At 40.8% G+C, this 22045-nt stretch overlaps 1 protein-coding gene and 1 long non-coding RNA gene across 2 annotated transcripts; both read left to right on the top strand.

The window, feature by feature from the left end:
* Positions 1-8917: 8917 nt before the first annotated feature.
* On the top strand, positions 8918-12584 carry LOC148157174 (uncharacterized). Its single transcript, XR_015764513.1, has 3 exons — positions 8918-8989; positions 10512-10605; positions 11943-12584. It is a non-coding gene; the product is annotated as an uncharacterized LOC148157174 (long non-coding RNA).
* Positions 12585-12908: 324 nt separating this feature from the next.
* Positions 12909-21837, top strand: LOC148157173 (AF4/FMR2 family member 3-like). The gene is made up of 3 exons (XM_088009204.1): positions 12909-12943; positions 13603-13829; positions 14347-21837. Exons 1-3 carry the CDS (start codon positions 12909-12911, stop codon positions 14469-14471), a joined length of 387 nt encoding a protein of 128 aa, XP_087865330.1. The 3' UTR covers positions 14472-21837.
* The last annotated feature ends 208 nt before the right edge of the window (positions 21838-22045 follow it).

Genomic DNA, 22045 nt, shown 5'->3' with positions numbered 1-22045 from the left:
TAATGTAGTTATTTTGAAACCATTTTCAATTAATATAATGGAAATGGCAAAATAATTCAAGAACACATTCTCAAAGGTGAATAAACTTTAAATTGTAATGAACATTTAACACATTTAAATATCAAACGAGAGTATTATGTCGTCTTAGAAACACCAGACTGAAGACTTTTAGTAATAAGTTAGTTGGTAGAGAGAACGAAGAAAAAACAATAAATCATGCAAATTAAAATGATTGAGGTCATTTTAATTTATCATGTGATTAATTGATTTATCACTTGTTACAGGCCTAAACATCGGATATCAGCATCGCCCCAAGTCCATATCTGTGCATCTCTAGTTCTCTACTCTGTTGTTCTAATCCATTTCTTCTCAAATCAGCTTCTTAAAGTTTTTTAAAAGCCTTTTGCCACGTTCAGTTGGATGAGAATAAACAACATTCAGGGTTTTTTCTTTTTGTTTTATGTTTTTGTTCTTTTGGGCTTCACTTTTACTTCCCTCCAGAAAACAAAAAACAGCCCAAGGTTCTCATCGTACTTCAGCTCCTGTTCCCTGGTTCTGAGATCAGGTCCTCGGCTCCTTGTTTTTACTGCTCTTGTGGTGTAAAGAGGCTTCGCCACAGATGACACCTTCTGTCATAGGTGTCATCTGTGGTGTGTTAGAGATTCGTGTGAACTGGAAGACGGCGTTCCCGGTCTGTTCCCCGTACTGAGCAAGCCGTCCCCAGGGGAGGGAGAGGTTATCCGATGACTGCGATGCTGAGCGGGTCTTTTTGGCAGCGCTTCATATTTTTCACTGCACCAATGAAGCTGCCACACAAGGCGACTTTCATTCACAATGTGACACAGGAATGACAAAGCGTGAATTTCAGCTCTCCGTGTGAATTATTTAAAAACAGACTAGGCCGCCTGTCGCTGTAAATAAGCTCCTGTGTGACAGCTACAGAGGAAATATTTTTATAGCATCTGGGGCTTCTTAAAGAGGCGCGGGGGAGGAGGACGGGGTGACCGGGGGTTGAACCTGTGACACTGTGTGATTGTCACCTCGCTCTGTTTATCATCCGGGAGGCTTTTCGGCGGAAAGCTGCGAACGGGGCGATGAGATCATCAGACTCAGTCAGCAGCTTCCTGCGACGTTTGGCAGGTGTTTCCCTGGCTGGACTGATGACTCTGATGCTCAGGAAGAATTCAGATCTACCTCAGGAAAACAACGCGGCATGGTTTTACAACTGAAGATGAAATGTGAAGAAATTAAAAGCCTCCTCTTGATCACACTTAAATGGTTCAGATTATCACCTTTCCAAGTCGGGCAGAATGCACAGAGCAGTTCAGTTAAATAGTTATATACATTTTAACGTGTTAAAAGTTTTTAATGTGATTAATCGCATGTTAGTGTGTTTTTTGTTGTTTGTTTTTTTTACATGCAAATGTTCCTAGCGGAACCTTTGTATTTGCGCGTTTTTGGTACACCCGTAAATCTGGCGCACAGACGACATCCACTAACAACGATGGACGACAAGGCTGCTTCTCTCGGCCCATTAGGGGTTAATTTTTTAAGAAATCGTCTGATGAGATGCTGGATAACACTGCTGATGTGCTAAAAGGAGTTAGCCTGTTAGCAAAGTTATTCAAACCTAAGATAGCATCTCAATGCTAACCATGAAGCATCAGCTAGTGATGTAAACCACAGCCTTTTTGAGTAAGTTACATCCTGTAGCTTGTTGTAAATGGGGATATTTTTCAAGAACAATATTTGGATTTGTGGCACTGTAATTGCTTTGCCATAAAGTCACAACCATACAGTTGTCTAAAAAATGATAGATTTTTTTTTATATAATAATCTTTAGCTTTATCACAATAGTACCACAAAATATTGCGATAAAATTTTAAGTCCATCTCGCCCTGTGAGCTTTCAGTGGGTTTTCCTCTCCCATGAAGCTTCTCTTTGCCTACTTCATGTTGGGTTCAGGTCCAGTTCAAGCAGTTTCTACATTTTTAAGTCTTAAAATAGTCAGCCTGGGTGTGGTGAATAAAACTGAACTGACTAGTCACAGTTAATTATTTAACACGGGCCAGAATTATATTCTCACTGAAGGCAAAGTTGGTTTGAACCTCCCCACACTCGCCCATATATAAAAATGAAGCAGCTTTATCTCTTTTCGTATTAGATTTGTCTCAGTGTTGGGAACACAAGAGCAATAAAAGAGCTTGTTGATCATAAAGCCATATATTACTGTGAGTATATAACTCAACAAGATATACAGAGAGAAAAAAATATCCTGTTAGGGAGGAGAAAACTTAACACCTTACGCATGCAAATTAGAATATCCAAAACACACATCAGTTATGCTGCACGCAGGCACAAAGGCATACACACACCCTCAAATATCCACACACACATGCACACACACTCTCTCTCTCTCTATACTGCAAGTAATTAGTCTTTGTCTGCCTTATTTTGTATATCATCTCTAATGTCGGTGCCTGGGGCCCTGTTCTGTGAGCTCAGCAACTTTCTAGCTGCATCAAACCCCCCAGAGTTTCCAGGGAGAGGAAAAACATAAAAATATTATCACTTGTGTTGCAAACAATATGAGTCACCGGAGCTCCAACAAGGCGGCCGAGGGAATAATCACGAATGTGCAGCAAGGAGACGAAAAGTACAGTTTTAGAAGCCGTGAAATGGTTTTCCAAATGTGATATTTAAATCTCTGGACGACTCCGATTGGTCCAGTGAGGAGACGTCAGACTGATGATGAGAGAAGTTTTGTCTGGTTGTTTTAAGCTCCTCCAGGAGTTTTTCCACTCTGGGTTTTATCCTCAAGGTTCGTTTAAGCTGCTGTTGTTCCACATTATGTTCCCCCAAACAGCTTTGGCTTCCAGCTGTACAACGCCTTTACAAACCCACAGGCAAAGCTAGAAAATATGTAAAGACACATCGACTTTTAGAATGTTTTTGTTCGTTCACTATCCAATAATTGCTACATTATTTTAGCATAATTTCTATCTCATGTCTCATTATTTTCAGTTCGTTTCTTGTCAGAAACGTTTCAGTTTCGTGCTATGCTAGCTATGCTAGCTATGCTAAACTTCACAATCACATGTATTTAGTTTCTCACTCTGGGCTTGAAATGGATCTGGGGTGTAAAGTTTTTTCACACTCATAAAGCTGTTTTTTTTTTTAACATAAGTAAACCAGTAATAAGAACATATGAATTAATCTTCTCTGTCGCCCTTGTTGTTGGCGTTCAGCGGCTCTCTGAACAGGAAGCAGATCCGGCGGCGTGACGACAAGCTGCTGCCCCCACTGCTGTCGCCGCTGTCCGACGAGCCAATACGCAAGCGGGCCTGCGACGGTGGCCCCTCCCTCACCGAGGAGGCCGGTGCGATGGGGATGCTGCCCTGCTCGGCATCCTCTGCTGCTGCCGCCGCCTCGTCGCACAGACACCGGCGGGGCGAAGGGAAGGCGACGGCGCACGCTAGAAACGGCGGGGTAAGTGTTCTCCTGGAGGTCAGCGAATATGAAATGGCCTGGATTTATTCACATTCTGGTAATGCAGGACCTGTAAGTTTAATGGCACACTCAGAGAGCAGGAATGTGGCCGTTAAAACTAAGTGGAAGGACAACGGTTGCGTTTAAGTGGCCATCTAATTGTCATGCAGATTTTTATTGTCGAAACTATGAATATCAATGGCCTCTCCACGTCAGGACATGGACTCCCACTGCGATAAACCTGGCGGAGACGGTTACCATGCCAACGGCCACTCGGACTCCGAGGTGTGGTCCGAGGCGATGATGGGCCAGTCCGAACCGCGAAGGCCGAGACTGTCGTTCACCGACACGTAAGTAGACGCTCACGCAAATATGAGAGTTCAGCGACTTGCAGCTCATTAGCTGCTCTCCTATGAAGACGGTTTCATCTGGAAAACCGAGGCAGAGCGGAAAACTGTCTGCTGGACAGAAGGAAGCAGGTTTTCCATGTGCAGAGCCTCACAAAGGCAGCTGCAAAAACTCAACATGTCATGTTTCAACATCTTGGTACACTTAAAGTAAGACTAAACCCAACTTACAAGTAACTTTTCAGCAAGATCTAGGACCTTAAGTCAATAATTTAGTAATATTGATAATAAATTACTAGTTTCACTGGTAGATTATTTGATTTGTAACAGTGGAAACTAAACCAAAACCAAGATTTTGTGTTTTTTGTTGTTGTTTTTTTCAGTGTAGATCTTGGATTTTTTTTCTCATTATGTCACTTTAAAACCACAAACTACTATTTAATTTATTGGAATTTTATAAAACAAGCATAAAGCAGCACATTTCAGACCCCTGAACATTCATCCCCCCAAAATAAAACCCAGAGCAACTCAGATTTACCCTGGCTGCTAAGTGTGGCCCAATGGTGTACAGCAATGGTCCCCAACCCCCGGTCCGTGGACCGGTACCAGTCCGTGGACCAATTGGTACCATGCCGGGCAAGAAATAATTAAATATTTCCGTTTTATGTATTATTTGAGTCTGGAGGATCTTTTATTTTGAAAATCCTTTCACCGGATTCTCTCAGTTACTTGCGCACCAACACTGAGCCCACAAGCAGCAAAATGAGTAAGAAACGGATCAGATGTCTTTGGAAAGTTTCTTTTCAAAGGGGAAAAGGCCCAGAGAAGAGACAGGAGGATGGATTTATCCCGGACCGGTAGGTGAGTCAAACATTACAAGCCGCTCTGAGTAACATGTGGCGACCAGCTGCTAATGAGGCAATGAAGCTTCAAACTGCTTCGCCACGTAGAGACCAAACAGGCTGTGGATATAAGCAACACTTCGGGTGTCATTGTCTCCCATCACTCCCAGATGGGACCGTCTCCTTGCAGAGAAACAAGCTCAGGACTCCCGTTAGTCATTATCGTGAGTTAAAATTTTCACGAAAGTAAAATGTTCGTTTTTGTTGTGCATCTGTATCTTATTTTGAAGGGATATGTAAACGTTACCATAGCGACCAGAGTCAGAGAGTGTTTGGGCAGTGGTCAAGAGGAGATGAGTAGAGCTTGTGAGTCTTAAGTCTGGTTTAGACGGCAAGATTTAAGGATTGTCGGCCGATTCTCCAAACCTCTGTGACCACAGAGCTGATAAAAGTCCAACAGGTTCGATCAGTTCGTGTTTCCAGCCACAAGGCAGGAGCAACACACCACACGAACCGATTCCAGTCACAAACATCGCGAAGAAAATCCACAAAACCCCTAACATAGCATACGGGAATTTAGAATAACCAAACACGGATGACGATGTAGAAGCAATAGTGACAGTTTGTGGACTCATTTTAAGAGATAAAAGACGTAACAAAAAGAAAAGGCGGTGGTTAAAAGACGACGGGAGCAGCTGCTCTATTTGCTGCACTATGATTTGGAGGTGAATAAACATAAACATATATAATTATGACCTTTACATATAATAATAATAAACATTTCCACATATCATCTCCGATATCCACCAGACTCTCAGTTATGCGATCTGTCAGCTGTTTGGGATTCCCCTCTGTTCTTACATCACCGCGCTTTCTGATTGGCTACCTGTCATATTCAGCAGGTTGGATTCTCGTTCCCAATCAGGGTAAACCCCACAGGCTGCGATAAAAAGACCAAGACAACCCAAATTGGGTATATTGAGGATTTAGCGGGAACACCAACATGCAGAAGCCTTATATGACGGTGCAACTCCCCTTCCTCTCCCCCCCCACCCCCCCTCCAGTCCGCAGCAAAATTTTTCAAGTCTTGACTGGTCCGTGGTAATAAAAAGGTTGGGGACCACTGGTGTACAGGTTAGAAGCATCTGTTCCGTGAAAACCTCAGGGAGAAAAACGGGTCAGGAGGAAAGTTAGGCAACATCCTAATGAACATCTCATTCAACACATCTTAAACCGTCTCCACTATTAAGTAAAGACACATTTTCCATTGTCAGGTCTCACTGTAGCCCAGGGGTTTACAACCTGCCGCCTGGGGCTGCAAGTGGCGCTTTGGAGATGATCAACCATCATCCTAAGCTGTGGTGTGACCCAACGTCTAAATCCCAAAATATCGATACCAAGTCAATACCGGTATCGATCAATACCAGTGTGGTAAAATGGATACTTCAGTTTCAGATTCCATTATGAAATTTTATTTTATCTCTGTGATGTGTTCGACCACCAAGATTTCATTTTTGATTTTCTTTCATCAGATAATTTTTTGCGTTTTGTTTATTTTGGAAAAAATGTACACATTTGCTTTGCTGTCCTGTTTCTGTTTATCTTAAGATGTTGAAGTGTTTTGCAGACATGGGTCAAAATTCTTTCTAAAGTTTTAACGATATAATTCAAAGGAACCTAAGGAAACTTAACCTAAATGTTAAGTTTGACCTTTCAAACTTGAATAATGGAAAGTATTGGAGTCGGCAATACTGACCATGAAAATATTAGGTATTGGATCAAAACCAAAATATCATCACATTTAAGCCTTTTTTTCCCGAAAGGATTTTTTTTTTGTCTAAATCAATTTTGACAATAAAAACAGTGTGATGTTTTTGTCAACATCGCTTTAGGTCATTATTTTATTAAAGTGAGTATTGTTCTCCTCTGCTAGTTGGACAAAACGAGCCTCATTCCAACCTTCACCCTCGGTAGTGAGTGAGATTTCCTTCTTTCTCTCCTGAACAAGAGCCAGAAGGTGGCCAGTTGATATCATGTAGCAGCGTTAACTACATCAACGCTGGTCCAGCTCTGTTCAAATCTGGACAGACGATACATCTCCACACTTATTTTCTTGCCTCTGCATTATTCATGAAGCGTGTTTTGCTGTCGTTCTAAGGTTACACCGAGCCTGAGGTGTGTTTACACAAGCAGGCTTCTGTGGAGCCGGTGGTTATGTAAATCACTCCATCATCCTGGAGGATTCCAGCCTTTCTGTTTGGACGCTGGTCGGTGCAGACACGAGTTGTGTTCTTGTTTTTGTTGTTTTCCAGAGTCCACACTGCAGAGTACTACATGCAGGAGGCAAAGAGGCTGAAGCACAAGGCCGACGCTTTGGTAAGACGCTGCACGGCTCCACACTTTGCTGAAATCAATCAGGGAATGATCCACAATCAGGCTCAGACAGTGTTGGATGGGTTTCAAAGCACACAGCATTTACTATACTGTAATCATATACAGGCTTCTAGTCTCTGCACAATGCAAATCTATTTAGCATCGAGGCCTGCACGCTGTAATTTGTGTTATTTATTACAGCGTTTGTCTCCGAGGGGGGGGTCGTGCTCAGAGAGTGATGATGTCTGCAGGATTAAACAATATCAAAAAAATTATCGGATCCTCCCCAAACAATGAAGTCAGATTTATTGAACTTGTTATTTATGCTACGTGTACGCATCGTTTCCTCAGATTTATCGGGGGATTTGCATCTTAGTGGGAGATTATTCAAAGCGAAGGCCGCGGTTCCGCCGTCATTCCGACTCTTGCCTGTTCTGTCTTCTCTGGCATTTCATCTCTGTCACCTTCTTCCTCCTTCGTGCTCCGCAGACGGACAAATTTGGGAAAGCGGTGAACTACGCGGACGGCGCCCTCTCCTTCATAGAGTGTGGGAACGCCATGGAGCGCGATCCGCTGGAGGCCAAATCGCCGTACACCATGTACTCAGAGACGGTGGAGCTCATCAGGTACGGATCAACGGCAGAAAGAAGCCAACGGGAGTCAGGAAACGTTTTTACAAAACTGCACAACATCCACAGCAACAGCAACATTTCCAATACTGCAATCAGGATTTCCTCTTTGGGTCCAGGAGCTACAGGGGTTTTATCTTTAAAGTCGTATCTTTGGCCAGTTGGATGGACTTTTACTGTCCACACTTTATTCTCCATCCCTTTTATTGGGATTCACTTCGTTTTATGGTTTAATAACTAGTTCACCGATCTTTAAAAAGCCTGACCTGCCGATTCTGATTTTGACTGATACCAAATGTTTTGTCTGAAAAGTTGCAAAATTTAATGACGTCGCTAAGAAGACAACAGGGGATAATTATTGCTAACTTAGCAAAGTACAATGGCTGATTTCCCAGTTAAGGGCCGATTTACAATAATTGGTCTGTTTACATGAAACATTTGAACATTGTAGTTTCTAAAGCAGTAAGCAGGAAATAAAATGAAGTACTGCTTGAGTATCCAGTGGTACAGTTGTAATCTGTTTTTTTTTTTGTATTGCAAAATGAATACATATAATTTATAGCAACAGGTGATCCTTCCCTACCTGATGAAACGGCTCTCATAAAGTCCTGTGGCCGTGTAAATTTGCACCCGTTCCACCACAAATGACAAATTAAAGCAATGCCTTTTTAATGAGCTCTAATTTAGCATGCATGCCCACATGTCTTTTTTGTTGTGTTCCAGCCCTTCAGACACCTACAAGGTTGCTAATCTGTGTAAATTAGCCAGATCTCAGGGTTCGATCCTTTGAGCGCTGCCAGCATGCGAAGCCACCGAGTGCAACTCGGAGAGAGCAAACGGTGAATAATAAACGAGCGGCTCGGTCTGAGAGGCGCTCGTGAAGAGGGAGACGGCCATTTAGCTCGAGAGCTGGGGTTCAAGATCCGCTCATCTGCACTCATCTGTCGCGCTGAAGTGTCCTCGAGCAAGACCCGGGCTTCAGATCGGTGGCTTCACCTTTGGATGCTTGTTAAGGAGGATGATTGTGGAAATGATGAGAATTTGTCTTTAAAGATCAATAAAGAGCAAAGAAGTGACTTCTTAGATGTCCTTCTCAGATGAAAAATCATGTTTTTGCTTGATGTTTTGCTACAAATCATTCTGGAAAAACTCTTTTATTCTCAGTTTTTGTGCATCTGCACTTTCCTGAAGTGAATCGGTAAACACCAGAGGAGTGACGAGCTTCTCTGTCCTGCAGGTACGCCATGAGGTTGAAGAACTTCACCAGCCACTCGGCCACCGTCTTGGAGAAGAGGCTAGCTGTTCTGTGGTACGATCCACCTCCTCAAGTCTGTTCTTATCACTTCTCAAACCAGCACACAGCCAGTGTGATGAACATATACCATGAGTGCCTGTTGAAGTAAATTCAACACGTTTCAGGTTCATATTTAGATGATTTTTGTCGCCATCTAGTGGTCGCAGTTCTGCCAAATTATGACTGTCGATAATTTGCAAAACATATACTTGAATTTGACTAAATTAAACAAAGTAGAATCTAAGAGCAAAAAAAAACTAATATTTTATCCTTCACATATTTGTGATCATATTTATGTTTTGGCTAATAAGACAAAGGTCCAGCACACACAAATTACAGAAGCTTTTATTCTGTTAATACTGCTCACTCTTGTCCATCATGTCTTCCACTGTACTTGGCAGCAGGCAGGAGCTGCTTTTACATGAATCAGCCTGTTTATTTTATTTTTTTACAAAAACACACCTGAAGCGTTAATTGCTAAGATGAACTTATCTGACCAAAGTGAACAGTTCCAGTTGGAATACTGAAGAAACATGCAGCGTTATGAGAGCCGCTTTACAGATCAAACTGTAACAAAAATATAATATAAAAACACATATGTGCTTTTACTTTTAAAAGTTACAAAAAAATAACATTATGGTAACTAATGTGCTGTTATTGTACCTTTAATTTGACTCGGCAATCGCCCTGGTCTTATCAGCCAAAAACGAAAAGATTATTTTTTTTTTTTAGCATTTTATTTTTGGTCTATGATGCTCTAACTGCATATATGAGACATGTTAACATGAATACAGCTCTAAAACAAGCTTACCTATTACTAAATAGATTTCCTTACACAGAAGTAGTGAAACGTCACCTCTAAACAGAAACGTTTAAATATTTAGACATTTATTGATGCGTTCATGGAACCAAATTGAGGAAGGAAATCACACATCAGGAAAAGTAACAATCAAACCAGTCAGTCAGTTTTGGAGGTTTGATAATATTAGTTTATTATCACAATGAAACCTAGATTTTAATCATATAAAATATATATGTCTGTGTGTGTGTGTGTGTGTGTGTGTGTGTGTGTGTGTGTTTATTTCCTTATAATGAAGAAAATGAAATAATTCCCCAGCGCCCTGTATTTGTGATTGTAGAAGAAAAACCAGCCAGCATAATCTAACGGCTGTAGTGTGTCGACTGTTTGACCCCAAGGTTTAAAATAAACTCTGTGTCACATCATATAATGCAGTAGGGAAACGTTGACAAGCTGTGAGTTTCTAATTAAAGTTCCCAGACCTTCTGAACTTCAAACTGATGAATCTGTTAAGAGCAATTATTTCACTGCAAAAACACAAAATGTTACTTAGTACGCTTCCAATAAGACAGAACAAACGTACAAGTAACACAGACAACATATCAGTGGAGTTAATCGTACGTTTACGCGTCTTTAAATGATTATCCAGGGTTAAACTGACTAACACCAAGCAGAAAGTTTGACTGGGGGAGTCTGTACGGCCAACTCATCCGCCTCCCAACACTTGTGTTCCCATAGCAACCGCTGTCTATCTCTGCTGTACCTGAGGATGTTCCATCTGAAGAAAGACCACGCTGTCAAGTACTCACGCTCGCTCATGGAGTACTTCAAGGTAACAACTCAACACACACAATTGGACACAGAGTTGATTTCCTTCCCCGTCTCTCACCGTCTGCCTCCGTGACAGACTGTGTGAAGCCCACCGCGCGCACGCACACACACACACACACACGCACACACACGCACACACACGCACACACACACACACACACACACGTCTCGGATCCATTTCCACGCTGCCTGTGCATTAATTTTGCATGGCGTTGTAAAATTCCGTTCCTTTTTCTTTTAATATTAACGCATTAATTAGCTCCATCCATCATCGCAGTGGATTGTTGCGGTTTAATGTGCTTGTTTTGATTAATTGCGTTTAGTTTAATTAATTACTGAGGATGTCATTAACACAGTTCTGCGTTTCTCACTGATGGGATTGGATTTCTGGGAAGGGAGTGACGGGGCGCTCAGCGGCGCAGCCTGTTTGCAGACGGGGACGTGTTGACAGAGGCAGAGCGCTTCACTCTGCAGAACAACACAGCAGATCTGTAACTCGTTTAGTCGGCTAATGGTCCTCAGAGGTTCCAGGACGTCAGGAAACCAGAGCTGAAATACAGAATATGGATGGTTTCCAAACACATCCTGGTTACAGAATATCTTACTTGTTGAAACTGGGAAGAACTTCTGTTTTTATGGTTGAATTTTAGGAATTTCACTGCAAGAAAACAAAATCTTACCAATTATTTTTGGTCTAATTTCAATTATAAATATCATGATGCATTTCAAATAAGACAAAACTAACTTGAAAGCAAATTATCAGCAAGACATGAGAGCTTATTGCACGTAAATAATTCCTTGATATTGATTAAAAAGTATTAGTTCTATTGGCAGATTGTTTTATTTATAACAAGATATTTTTCCCATGTTATAAATGAAATAATCTGCCACTGGAACTCACACTTTCTGATAAATAGTAAGGAATTATTGACTTAAAACAAACTTTTTTGCAAGCTATATAAGTTTATTATAAGTTAGTTTTGTTTTGTTTCAAGTGAACTGAGATATTTTCAATGGAAATTAAACCAAAACTACTTGGTAAGACTTTGTGTTTTTCAGTTTTGTCTTTTAAACTTGACTTTATCAGACAAAGAAAAACTTTTTTGTAAAAAAACATGATTTTGTGTTTTCCATAAAGCTTTTTTTGTTTTGTAATTCCAACTTGCATAGTTTGATGATCGATGGAAAAGCAGCTACTGTCTCTGGGTGAACCAGCTGTTTGTCTTTGTTTTGTTTCTAAGAGTCCAACTTGAGTTTTTTCCACTACTGCTCAGCTGTAAACGACCTCTAATAATGAAATTGTCTCTTTGTATTTTTTTTATTTTTTTTGTCATCCAGAATTCAGCAAAGAGTTCCCATCAGGCCCCGTCTCCTTGGAGGAGCAACGGAAAGTGAGTAACCACGCACAGCGACGGGCCTCGGCCCCACTCCGGTTCAACGCCATAATTGAGAATTTCTAATTCAGCGGCGCTCTGCTGCGGCTTCCTGAACCGGCCCGTGACAGCCACTTGCTCAAACAAACCCCTCAGGAAGCAAATAAAGGGATTGATTTGTTGTAGATGTGAGAAGGAGAGGACCGGAGGGGCCGCCGAGCGCTCGGCGAGGAGGAGTGATGGAGGCGGCGATGATGGATGGAGGAGGAGAGGCGTGGAGGAGTCGCGGATGTGAAACTAATGAGTTTGGACAGTTCTGATGCTGCGCAGCAGCAGGACCGGAGCTGGCTGTGTGTGTGTGTGTGTGTGTGTGTGTGTGTGTGTGTGTGTGTGTGTGTGTGTGTGTGTGTTAGGGCGGGGGAGGTGCTGAGTTAGACACAAGTTGTGGGTCAGTGGGGGTCAAGGCCACATCACAGACATTACATCACTGCCACAGACCTGCTGCCTGCTGCGCGACACAGGAGGAGCCGACATGTTTCTGTTTTACTGAGGCTGCCACCTTCTTCTTCTTCTGCTTCTTCTTCTGTTATAAGGGTGCATTCACACCTGCCCTGTTCAGTACGGTGGCCCTGAAGTACAAACCACTTCAACTAATCACTAAACACAACTACATATTCAAAAACACATTAAGCACAACTACAAGTTAAGACACGACTAACGAAACTGAAGAGGCAGATCTCAGTGGGAAACCCAAGACTTCACTGATTGGACTACACCACTTTGGTTTTAGAGTCGAAAGTTTTTCTGGCTTTAGCACATCTGTTGAGAATTTGTTACCAATGTAAATGTAGCTAAGATACCCAAGAATAATTTGAGTCAGGACAAACTACAGAGCTCAGCTTTTCTTTGACCATCTAAACAGAGACAGCAAATGCCAGAAGAACTGGTGGAGGTCGAAGGTCAAAAGTGGAATCATCCACTAAACGATTCTTCTGTTTTATGTTTTCTTAATTTGTAGTTATGTTTAGTTAATGTCCTTGTGGTTTTGAATATGTTGTGCTTTTCAATTTATAGCTGTATGTAGCAATTTGTTGAAGTGGTTTAACTTGAGGGCAGCTGGAGTTCAGTTTGTGTGGAAAGTTCAGTTCATTTGTGAATGTACCATCAAGCCCAGGCCACATTCAGGTCGAAGTGAACTCTAGTGCAGTTTGAAAGCAAATATGAACACCAAGTGGACCGCAGAGCGCTCCAAAAGCAGGAGGCGGACCATAGCGCAGGGCATTCTGGGTAAATGCAACCAAAACAAACACATTAGTGTCTTGCTAGCAGGAGAAATAGTTTGTGGTCTTTTGCCAAAGAGAAATCTTACAACCACTAAAATCTGATGGCACTTCGTTTAGTTTACATGACATGAAGAAGGAAGTCGTCTTCAGAGGTTTTTGTCGTTTCCCTTTGTGGTTCTTGGTGCAGCGCCACCACAGGTGAGGAGGTGAACAGGTTTTTCAAAGTGTGTTCAGGCAGTACTTTCTACCAAACCTTTGTGTTTCTCATAGTAAAACACCGAGGCTCCCTGCTGGGTTCCCATCATGCCTCTGGGATTCACCGCCTGTCTGTGTGTTTTCCAGGGTCAACGGGACGCCGTCGCCCCTCTCACTCAGCCCGTCTCCTGCCAGCAGTGGAGGAGCGCCGGCGGCAGCAACAGGAGGGGGAGGGACATCAGGGTCGTCCGGTAGCGTGGCGATCCCCCAGCGGATCCACCACATGGCCGCCAGCCACGTCAACATCACCAACAACATCCTGAGGAGCTACGAGCAGTGGGAGACGGCCGACAGGCTGGCCGCCGACAGCAGAGGTGAGCAACGCAGCAATGCAACGCAGCAACGCAACGCAGCAACGCAACGCTTCTGACATCCACCAATAACTAACTTAGCCAGCTGCCTTGTTTATAAGTAAAACGTTTCAGCAGCAGGAGAGGAGAGGCTGGAGAAATGCAGAAAAGTTTAAATAACATGATTTTAAACAAACAGACACATTTATGTTTGAGGTAAAGACAAACTGCTTTCTGTTTACTACGTTTTTCAGGAATAGCAACATTTGTGTCAATTTTATTAGGATTCTGTTTGTTTTTGGAAATAATGTCAAAACTTATCAAAGTTCCCACTTAACTACTTTTATAATCTTGCATTTATTACCTGTATAATCAACTCATGCAGCAACTAAAAATGTATTTAGTAGCTAACCCATTAGCATAGTGTCTATTTAATTTTAACTGCAGTTTGCAAATATAACGTGTCAGGATTTGTAGACAGTTTCTGTTGGTTGTGGCGATGTGCAGCAGTGACCTGCTCTCTCCCTGCTGCGTCCTGCAGACTTCTTCCAGGACCTGGACTCGGCCATGGGGGGGGCTCTGAGTCAGCAGAGCAGCATGGTGGAGCTGGTGCGCTACATCCGGCAGGGACTGCACTGGCTGCGCTCCGAGGCGCAGCTGCTCTAGAGACGGGAGCAGAGCAGCGGGAGCTAGAGCTGTGACATGAGACCCAACCCACTGCGACCCAAACCACACACACACACACGCACACACACACAGACCGAGGATGATGACTGGGCCCGAATTCCCCCGCAGTGATCCAGGTGAAACACCTGAGGAGACGCAGAACACGTCCAAACCCTCCGTTAAGAAAACCAACAGAAAGAAGCTAAAAGTGATTTTTTTTTTTAAGACGGATCATTTTCTGGAAGATAAGTGAGAGTCTGATGTGATTAAGGCGGCTAAATGTGGCCAGAGAGCTGAGCGGAGGAGCAGCCAGGAGTCAGTGATCGGGTCTGGATCTAAAGCCTCAGGCTGACATCGATCCGGCTGGAGGAGAAGCCGTTCAATCCATCAGATAAGGACCACAGGGTGAGGGGATAGAGGCCGACCTATGACCCCCCCACACACCCCTGAGGCAGAATCAAAGCAGACCCGACTCGGTACCTCAACTGGAGCCAAAACCTGCCGCCATTGAGTCCAGACGTTTCTGATTGGATTTGTGTTACAACGGTGTCAAACAACGTTTCTGATTGGATTTGTGTTACAACGGTGTCAAACACAGATATTCTTAATATTTAAAGTGAAAAATCCCACTTATTCCAAAGTTCATATTTAGCACTTATGGGACATGTGTCAAACTCACGGCCTGAGGGCCAAATCCGGCCCGCTGGAGTCTTTTATGTGGCCCTCTAGACCCCAGAGGGACGCGTCAACACAACCTTTAACATAAATATTCATCAATCATTATCAAAGCAGTTTTTCTGCGTCCCTCCAGGTTTTTGCGATGTCATGAAAATTCACAAAAAATTGATTCACAAAAAATTATTACAAGTTTATTACAAATTTTACCCAAAACGTTCAAAAACGAGACAGAGACAAAGTAAGAGACAAACTCCCACCTACAGGTGGCAGTGTTTCTTACTTTTACTACACCGCTGCCTCAAATGTACTTGATGTTACAAGTCATATGGTGAATTAAAAAAAAAAATACCATCAGATATGAACTCAAATATTTCTAAATTAGCTCAGATTTTGATAGTAAAAAAAATCATAAACAATCTCAGAATCCTGGATGGACTGATCAGAGTGAAAAGACATTCAGTATGGTTACATAAGAAGAAGAACACAGAGACAGCTGTTTAATATTTGAACAATTAGCAGGCATCATCAGTCCGTTCTGGCCTGGTTCTTTGAGGACATTCATGATCTTGATGCCCTCCGAAAGGAAAATGAGTTTGACCTCCCTGATTAGCCGACAAATCTTAGTTACATTAGAAAAGGAAGGAAGTAAGTGACACTGTCTCTTTAATTAAAGCTGCTGGCCTAATGCAGTAACATCTCCGTTTGCTTTACATTTAGTTTGACTCCTACACACCAACATGCCCTGATTTCCTTTCCTTTTTTTTATTTACGTATTTTAAGTGAAATAAAAGTAGGTTCCTCCGATGACATCACGTCAGGCACAGAGCAACTTATGAGTTATCAAGTTTTCTTGTTGCTATTCTTTCTTATTCTGACATTTTTAATCAAATCATAAATTTGAGCCGCGTCGATGCGTTTGAATGATTCTGCCACAAACCAGTCAGATGGAAAACATTAAAGTTAAACATTAAACGTTAAAGTTCCCATGATTCTCATCTTCTTCTTCTTCACAGTTTGCTTTGGTTTGCATCCATAAACTGAGCAAATGGGAATTACAAAATAAATTAGCTTAATGGAAACACCACGATTGCGAAATTGAGTTTTTTCAACATTAGCAGAATATCAACAAAGTTTTATACACATTTGTAATGGAAAAACGTCAAAGAAGCCAAACCACTTGCACCTTACATGCTTCATTTCACGTCCATATGTGTAGAGTCACTGCTTTGCCATAACATTAGCACTAAGACAAGCTGACTACTGTGCCTTTTGTGATGTCATCAACAAAAATAAAGTTAAATTGGCAGAGGTTTGTTCTTCAGTGGAATTTTTAAAAATGATGCATTTTGTGAAATTATGACTTAATTACATAATTGTAGTTTTGTTTGTGAATTTAAAAAAAATGCATCAGATGGTATCTTTAATGTTGTTACCTGGTAACACAGAAGGAAAAACAGACAAAATGGCACCATACGGATGCTATGAAATGAAATTAGCTTTCTGGTGAAACAAGGTGTAAAATGTGACGTACGTCACTGCTGCTGCACTTTTTTTTAGCTGTAGCTACAGGATTTACTCTCACATTATTGGTCAAGAGAGTAGCATATTTTTAATGATACAAGTGGATACTGAGATGTAAAGCCTTTTAGCCTGTTGGTCATGAAGTGCCAACAGTGTCATTTATTTCCAGGGGCCTCCAAAACAAAACTCTAATGCCTTCCATTTGCCTTGTTATCATGACATAAAGCTACGCCAAAATTAAATTCTTAAATTAAGACCAGAAATATTCAGTATTTTACCATTTCACCTTAAATATGGCTCATGTGAGTAGTAAACAAGATAATTGTAAGTAGACAGCTAGGCTAACTTAGGAGCTAGCTAACCTTTGTTAGCTGCTAAGTTAGCTAGGTTTTAAGCAGACAACTTGGCTAACTTAGCAGCCAGATAATCTTAGGTAGCTGGGAACTAAGCTTAGCTTAGTCCTCACTTGGCTAACTTAGCTATTTGCTAAGTTAGCAATTAGTTGCTAAGTTAGCCAAGTTGTAAGTTGTAAGCAGACAACTTAGCTAACTTGGCTAGCTGCCTAGTTTAAAAGTCAAACAAGATGGCTCTGGGAAAAAAATTAAGTAAACGCCACCAAAACAAGTTTCCTCTTTATTTCTCAGACAACTTCTCTCACTTACTCTTTCTGACTATGCTAAGCTTAGCTAGCTGCTAACTTATCTGCTTACAAATGGCTAACTTAACTAGCTGCCTTATTTTTACGTCACATGAGCTTTGAGAGTAAAATTTGAAGGTTAGGGAGTAAACGGCAACAGAACAGGTTCCCTGTTTACTTCTCTGAATGAAGGCTTCTTCCATCAAACACAACAACATGTCTTTTGCTGATCATGGACTTTTTGTCAAATTTCTGCTCAGTTCTAGTTCCCATAGTAACCCACCCACTAAGGTGTCAAACACTTACAAAAAAGGGAGAGAAAAAAAAACAAAACTACTAAACTCGGTATGATTGGGTTCCAATTAAGCCCCCCACCCTACTTCCCTCCTACATGCAGAGCGGGTGAACGAGGAAGATCTCCCGTCTGCTCCTCTTCCTCCCCCCCGTTGTCAAAGCGAATCTGCGAGTTTGTACAGCACTAGATGAGATCGGATCATCTGCTGGATCCTCTTCTAGACGTTTCCCAACATTCGTCGTGTTGTTGTTGTTGGTGTGTATACGTGTACAGCTGATTGTCGAGTCTATCTAAATCGTTGCTGAACAATAATGATGTTTGTGTAACATACTGTACAGATTGTGACACCTAGAAGCCGTGTACTTGGGTGTTTGTTATTTTTTGTGTCTTAAGTCAATGTGAAAGAATGGATAGGAGCGTGGGTCGTGTGTGTGTGTGCGTGTGTGCGCGTGTGTGTCCATGCACAGGCTACAGCTGTATTTACACAGCACAAAAGCTGAAGTGATTTTTAACCCTTTGTGGTACATTCAAAAGACGAGTCCCCACTGTTTCTGTGTTGCTTATTGTGCTACAAAAGCTTAAAATCTACTTTTTTCCCCCCGTGCGCTTTCTGTAAATCCAGCACATCCAGCATGAGTTTCATAAGTTCTGGATCATTTCACCATGGCTGAATGTGTATGAGAGGACGACGTGGATGTGGGAAGTAATTTTCACTTTAACATGGAAAAAAAGAAAGAAACTCAAGTGCCTCTATTTGTGTCCAGTTGGAATTGCTCTATTTATTTAAAAAACAAAGAATGAATCTAAATAATTTTCCATACCATATTGGTATAAATATGAACTTTTTTTTCTTTGTTTTTTTTTTGTATAATCAGATGTCTCCATAAGCTTTTTTACTGGCGTTATGACGCCAGGGGTTTGGCTTTAAGATGAAAAAATAAAAGCGTGTGAATTAAACATGTTGAATTAGCATCCGTTGCTGTATTCTGATTTCTTGATGATTTGATGAAGTTTCAGTTTTGTCTGAAATGCCTGAAACTTTAAAAATCATTGCATGCAATAAATGGTAGCCTCAGACCAACAATTGCTTGTGTTCATTTGGAGAAAGACGAAAAGAAAAACCGTCTGTTTTGTGTTGCGTAGTTCACTGAATGTGTGGATGTTTTATGTCGCCTGCAGCTAGCTGCTTTAAATGTGCATCACTAACGGTGGCTGTTCGGACGTTCAAGAACCTAAAACACTTAAAAAGGCACAGTAATATTATTTCTACCATTCTGAGGTGGTAAAATGACTGACAGAAAATCAATAGGAATGTAAAATGGTTTGCTTAGCTTTGCTAGTTAGCTTAGCTAGCTGCCTGGTCTGGTTCTGGCTAAAAGCTTCCAAATAAACACATCACTGGTGTTTGTTTTGAGCAAAAATCAAACCTACGACAAATTTTTATCGTTTAAAATGAAGTATTTGATTAGTTTTTACTTTTTTAGTATTTGCTACCTTTAACCTAAGCGTTGCCTGAAATGCTAAGGTGTTTTTAAGGTCAACTTAGTCCCATTTTCAACAATGGCATTCTGTCCTCACGGCTTTTTTCTTGATACATCAACTAGTAACTTTTCATTTGCTGCATGTTGAGTGGCTGGTTTCATGGTAATGCTGCAAAGTGTAATTATGTCAACATTTCGCCAGCATCTAAGCTTCTACTGTAGCATGAAATGTCCCATCAGCTCTTAAAATTCAAAGTAAATTCATTTCTTGGTTTTGTAAAAATTATGTCTAAAGACGAGCTGTATGAACGTCCATACTCACTGATTTTACTGAAATATTCTTGAATGGCAACAATTTGAACATGTAGAAAAAACCTGATGGTTACCAGGTGCGGAGCTATAGGGGGCAGCCGCCTGTGTTAGGTTTATATAAAAGTTTTTCAAGATTATAAATTCAATTTTCTGCTCAAAATCATTTAAGTGTGAAATCAGGAGTTCTCAGACAATAAGACATATTTCTGTTAGACATCACATGACATCCATAAATAACCCAGATTGAGTGTAGCTTAATTTTTGGTTTAGTTATGATGAAAACATCACCCTAATATATGTATATTTATATTCATTTTATGTTTTCCATCTGGTTTACTCAGATTTAGAACAAGTTGACCAACTTTGCATTGGGGCTTGAAGGGAACATTACAGCAATTTAGTGTTTGAATTGCAGCACAACTGGTAAATATTGAATTAAAGCAACAAATTATTTTTATGCATCACAATATGACTGTGTGTCTTCATCTAATACGTTTTGGAAACAGACTTGCTCAGCTTGCCCTGTTATACTGCTGGCATCTCATTAAGGATCTCATTAGTTCTTGTTGCATTATCACAGTTGTCAACAAATTTATGAAAGACAGTAGTAAGAAGAAAACATTATTTTTGTAATAATTACAATGGAAAGTTTAATGTGTGTTGCTAGCAGATGGTGTCAAGCCAGTAATACTTTGATAATCTCTCCAGCAGTGACAACTTTTCCCTGATTGTGGTTTGCATTTCATTAAGTCACAGATAAAGCTTATTATTTCTAGAAATAACCCCCAAAGAGGATAAACAGTGTTGTGCTTTTATACACATTCATCTCCATAATTCATCAAATGTTTGATTGTAATGAAAAGTCAGCTGATATGTGATGGCATCCATTTTGAAGTTGGAGTATAAATTGGCAAAGGGTTGAAATGACCTTTAACCCTTAGGAGCAGCTCAACTGTGATGAAATCAGAAATGTAGTTTTAACATTTGTATGCCTAATTTTTATCCCATATGAAGCGTGCATTCTCATTTTGTACCCATATATTGAAAACTGGATATGATTTAATTTTTCTTCATAATTCAGTATTTTGTGATTTGTGGATAAATTAGATAATTGCTCAGATTTAATACAGAGCAGTTTCACTTTTTTTTTTAATGTTGTATATTAATTTCTGCTCTGATCCCTTTTTGGACAGATAAAACCAAAATTGTAAGGAACCTAGCTCTAATTAACATTTAAAGGATTCATGAAACCACATTTCCATGCAATAGACAAACCCGTCATTGTGGGTAAGATGTTTTTCCACCCCAAATAGTATGAAACCCAAATGAGACAAACACAAATAACAAAAGTACGAAACGGCGAAGTAGCTAAATGACCAGCACTCTTGAAGTTATTTAGCTTAGCTAGGTTTGTTGTTTACCTGAAAAGTGCAGCTAGTTTTTAGCTAGCTCAGCAAAGCTCACTAAAAGCAAATAATATGGAATCTAAAACAAAATTAACAAATGTACAAAATAGCAAAGCAGCTAAATTACCAGCACCCTTGAGTAATTTTGTAGCTTGTTAATTATCTGCCTGTTGTTTACCTGATAAAGTGCAGATAGCTTTTAGCTAGCTGAGCAAAGCTAGCGATCATCTTCATACCAAAGTCTGAATATTACTCAACAGAGTATTTTCTCTTTTTTTCACAGAAGTAAATAACTTGTCTCTTTTTATTGTGTAAATTGAATCCTACAAATCCTACATCTGAATTCCAACCAAATTAAACTAAGCTAGCATTTTATTACAGTATGCAACATGTTTCTGTTAAATTGTGCTGACAATTATTTTGACCCATTTTTTTTTTTTGAGTAAAATTTATTTGCAACTGCCTATAATTTAAAAATAAGGTGGCTTTAGGTTTAAAATCTGAGATTTCTGGCTCATGTTAAAATGCTATTAGCCAATCTTCCAGTCCATGGCCATATATTATAAAGTACAGCAAAGTTTATAATGCACTGAAAACCCAGATAGTGACTCTGTACGCAGCTCAAACTCATCATGCCATGCAGTGAATATGGACACAGTTCACATCCAGCTCAACTTGAACGCTCCAGCGCAGCCACCAGTGGTTTTGCGGCAGCAGCATGGTGACTCTGATCTGGTCTGTGAGCGGATCCCATCAGAACCACTGGCTAAACAAAACAAAGATCAGTGCAGAACACGACTGACAGCACATCAGTCCAACGTGGGTTTGTGTCGTATCCTTCAAAATGTGTTGCACAACCTCCACTGTTTTTCTTTTTCTACCAGTGCTATCTTTTGGGCCTTTTTTTCTATGGTTCTCTTTTATAATGAAGTTGTTCTATGTGATGAAGATGATGATCAAAAAGTTGTGATGCAGTTCCATTGTTTTTAAATATTTAATGTCTCTGAAATATGGATTAAAACCTGTTTGAACCAGTGATCCCGCTGCTGTCTTTCATTGAGCTCTTAAGATGCATGTCATGGTTTTGGTTTTTAAGAATGAGGGACGTATGTGAGTCTTAGTAGAGGAATATTTTATGAAAGGACTAAAAAAACACACATGCATGTTCTAATAGCTCTGATTTAACAATCAGAGGTTCTTCCATGAATTAGCCTGAGAGGTTTTTATGTACACAGGAGCCGATC

The sequence above is a fragment of the Poecilia mexicana genome, unplaced genomic scaffold (genome assembly GCF_051168715.1).
Source record: "Poecilia mexicana isolate PSO_F unplaced genomic scaffold, ASM5116871v1 scaffold_10, whole genome shotgun sequence".
NCBI lineage: Eukaryota > Metazoa > Chordata > Actinopteri > Cyprinodontiformes > Poeciliidae > Poecilia > Poecilia mexicana.
The sequence above is the reverse complement of the archived record's forward strand: the minus strand, read 5'-3'. Positions and strand labels throughout refer to the sequence as shown.

Coding starts and splice junctions, on each gene's coding strand:
- LOC148157173 (XM_088009204.1), top strand. CDS start 12,909: ATGCCAGAAGAACTGGTGGAGGTCGAAGGTCAAAA. Junction 12,944..13,602: donor GTGGAGGTCGAAGGTCAAAA/GTGGAATCATCC, acceptor TGTGTTTTCCAG/GGTCAACGGGACGCCGTCGC. Junction 13,830..14,346: donor GCTGGCCGCCGACAGCAGAG/GTGAGCAACGCA, acceptor TGCGTCCTGCAG/ACTTCTTCCAGGACCTGGAC.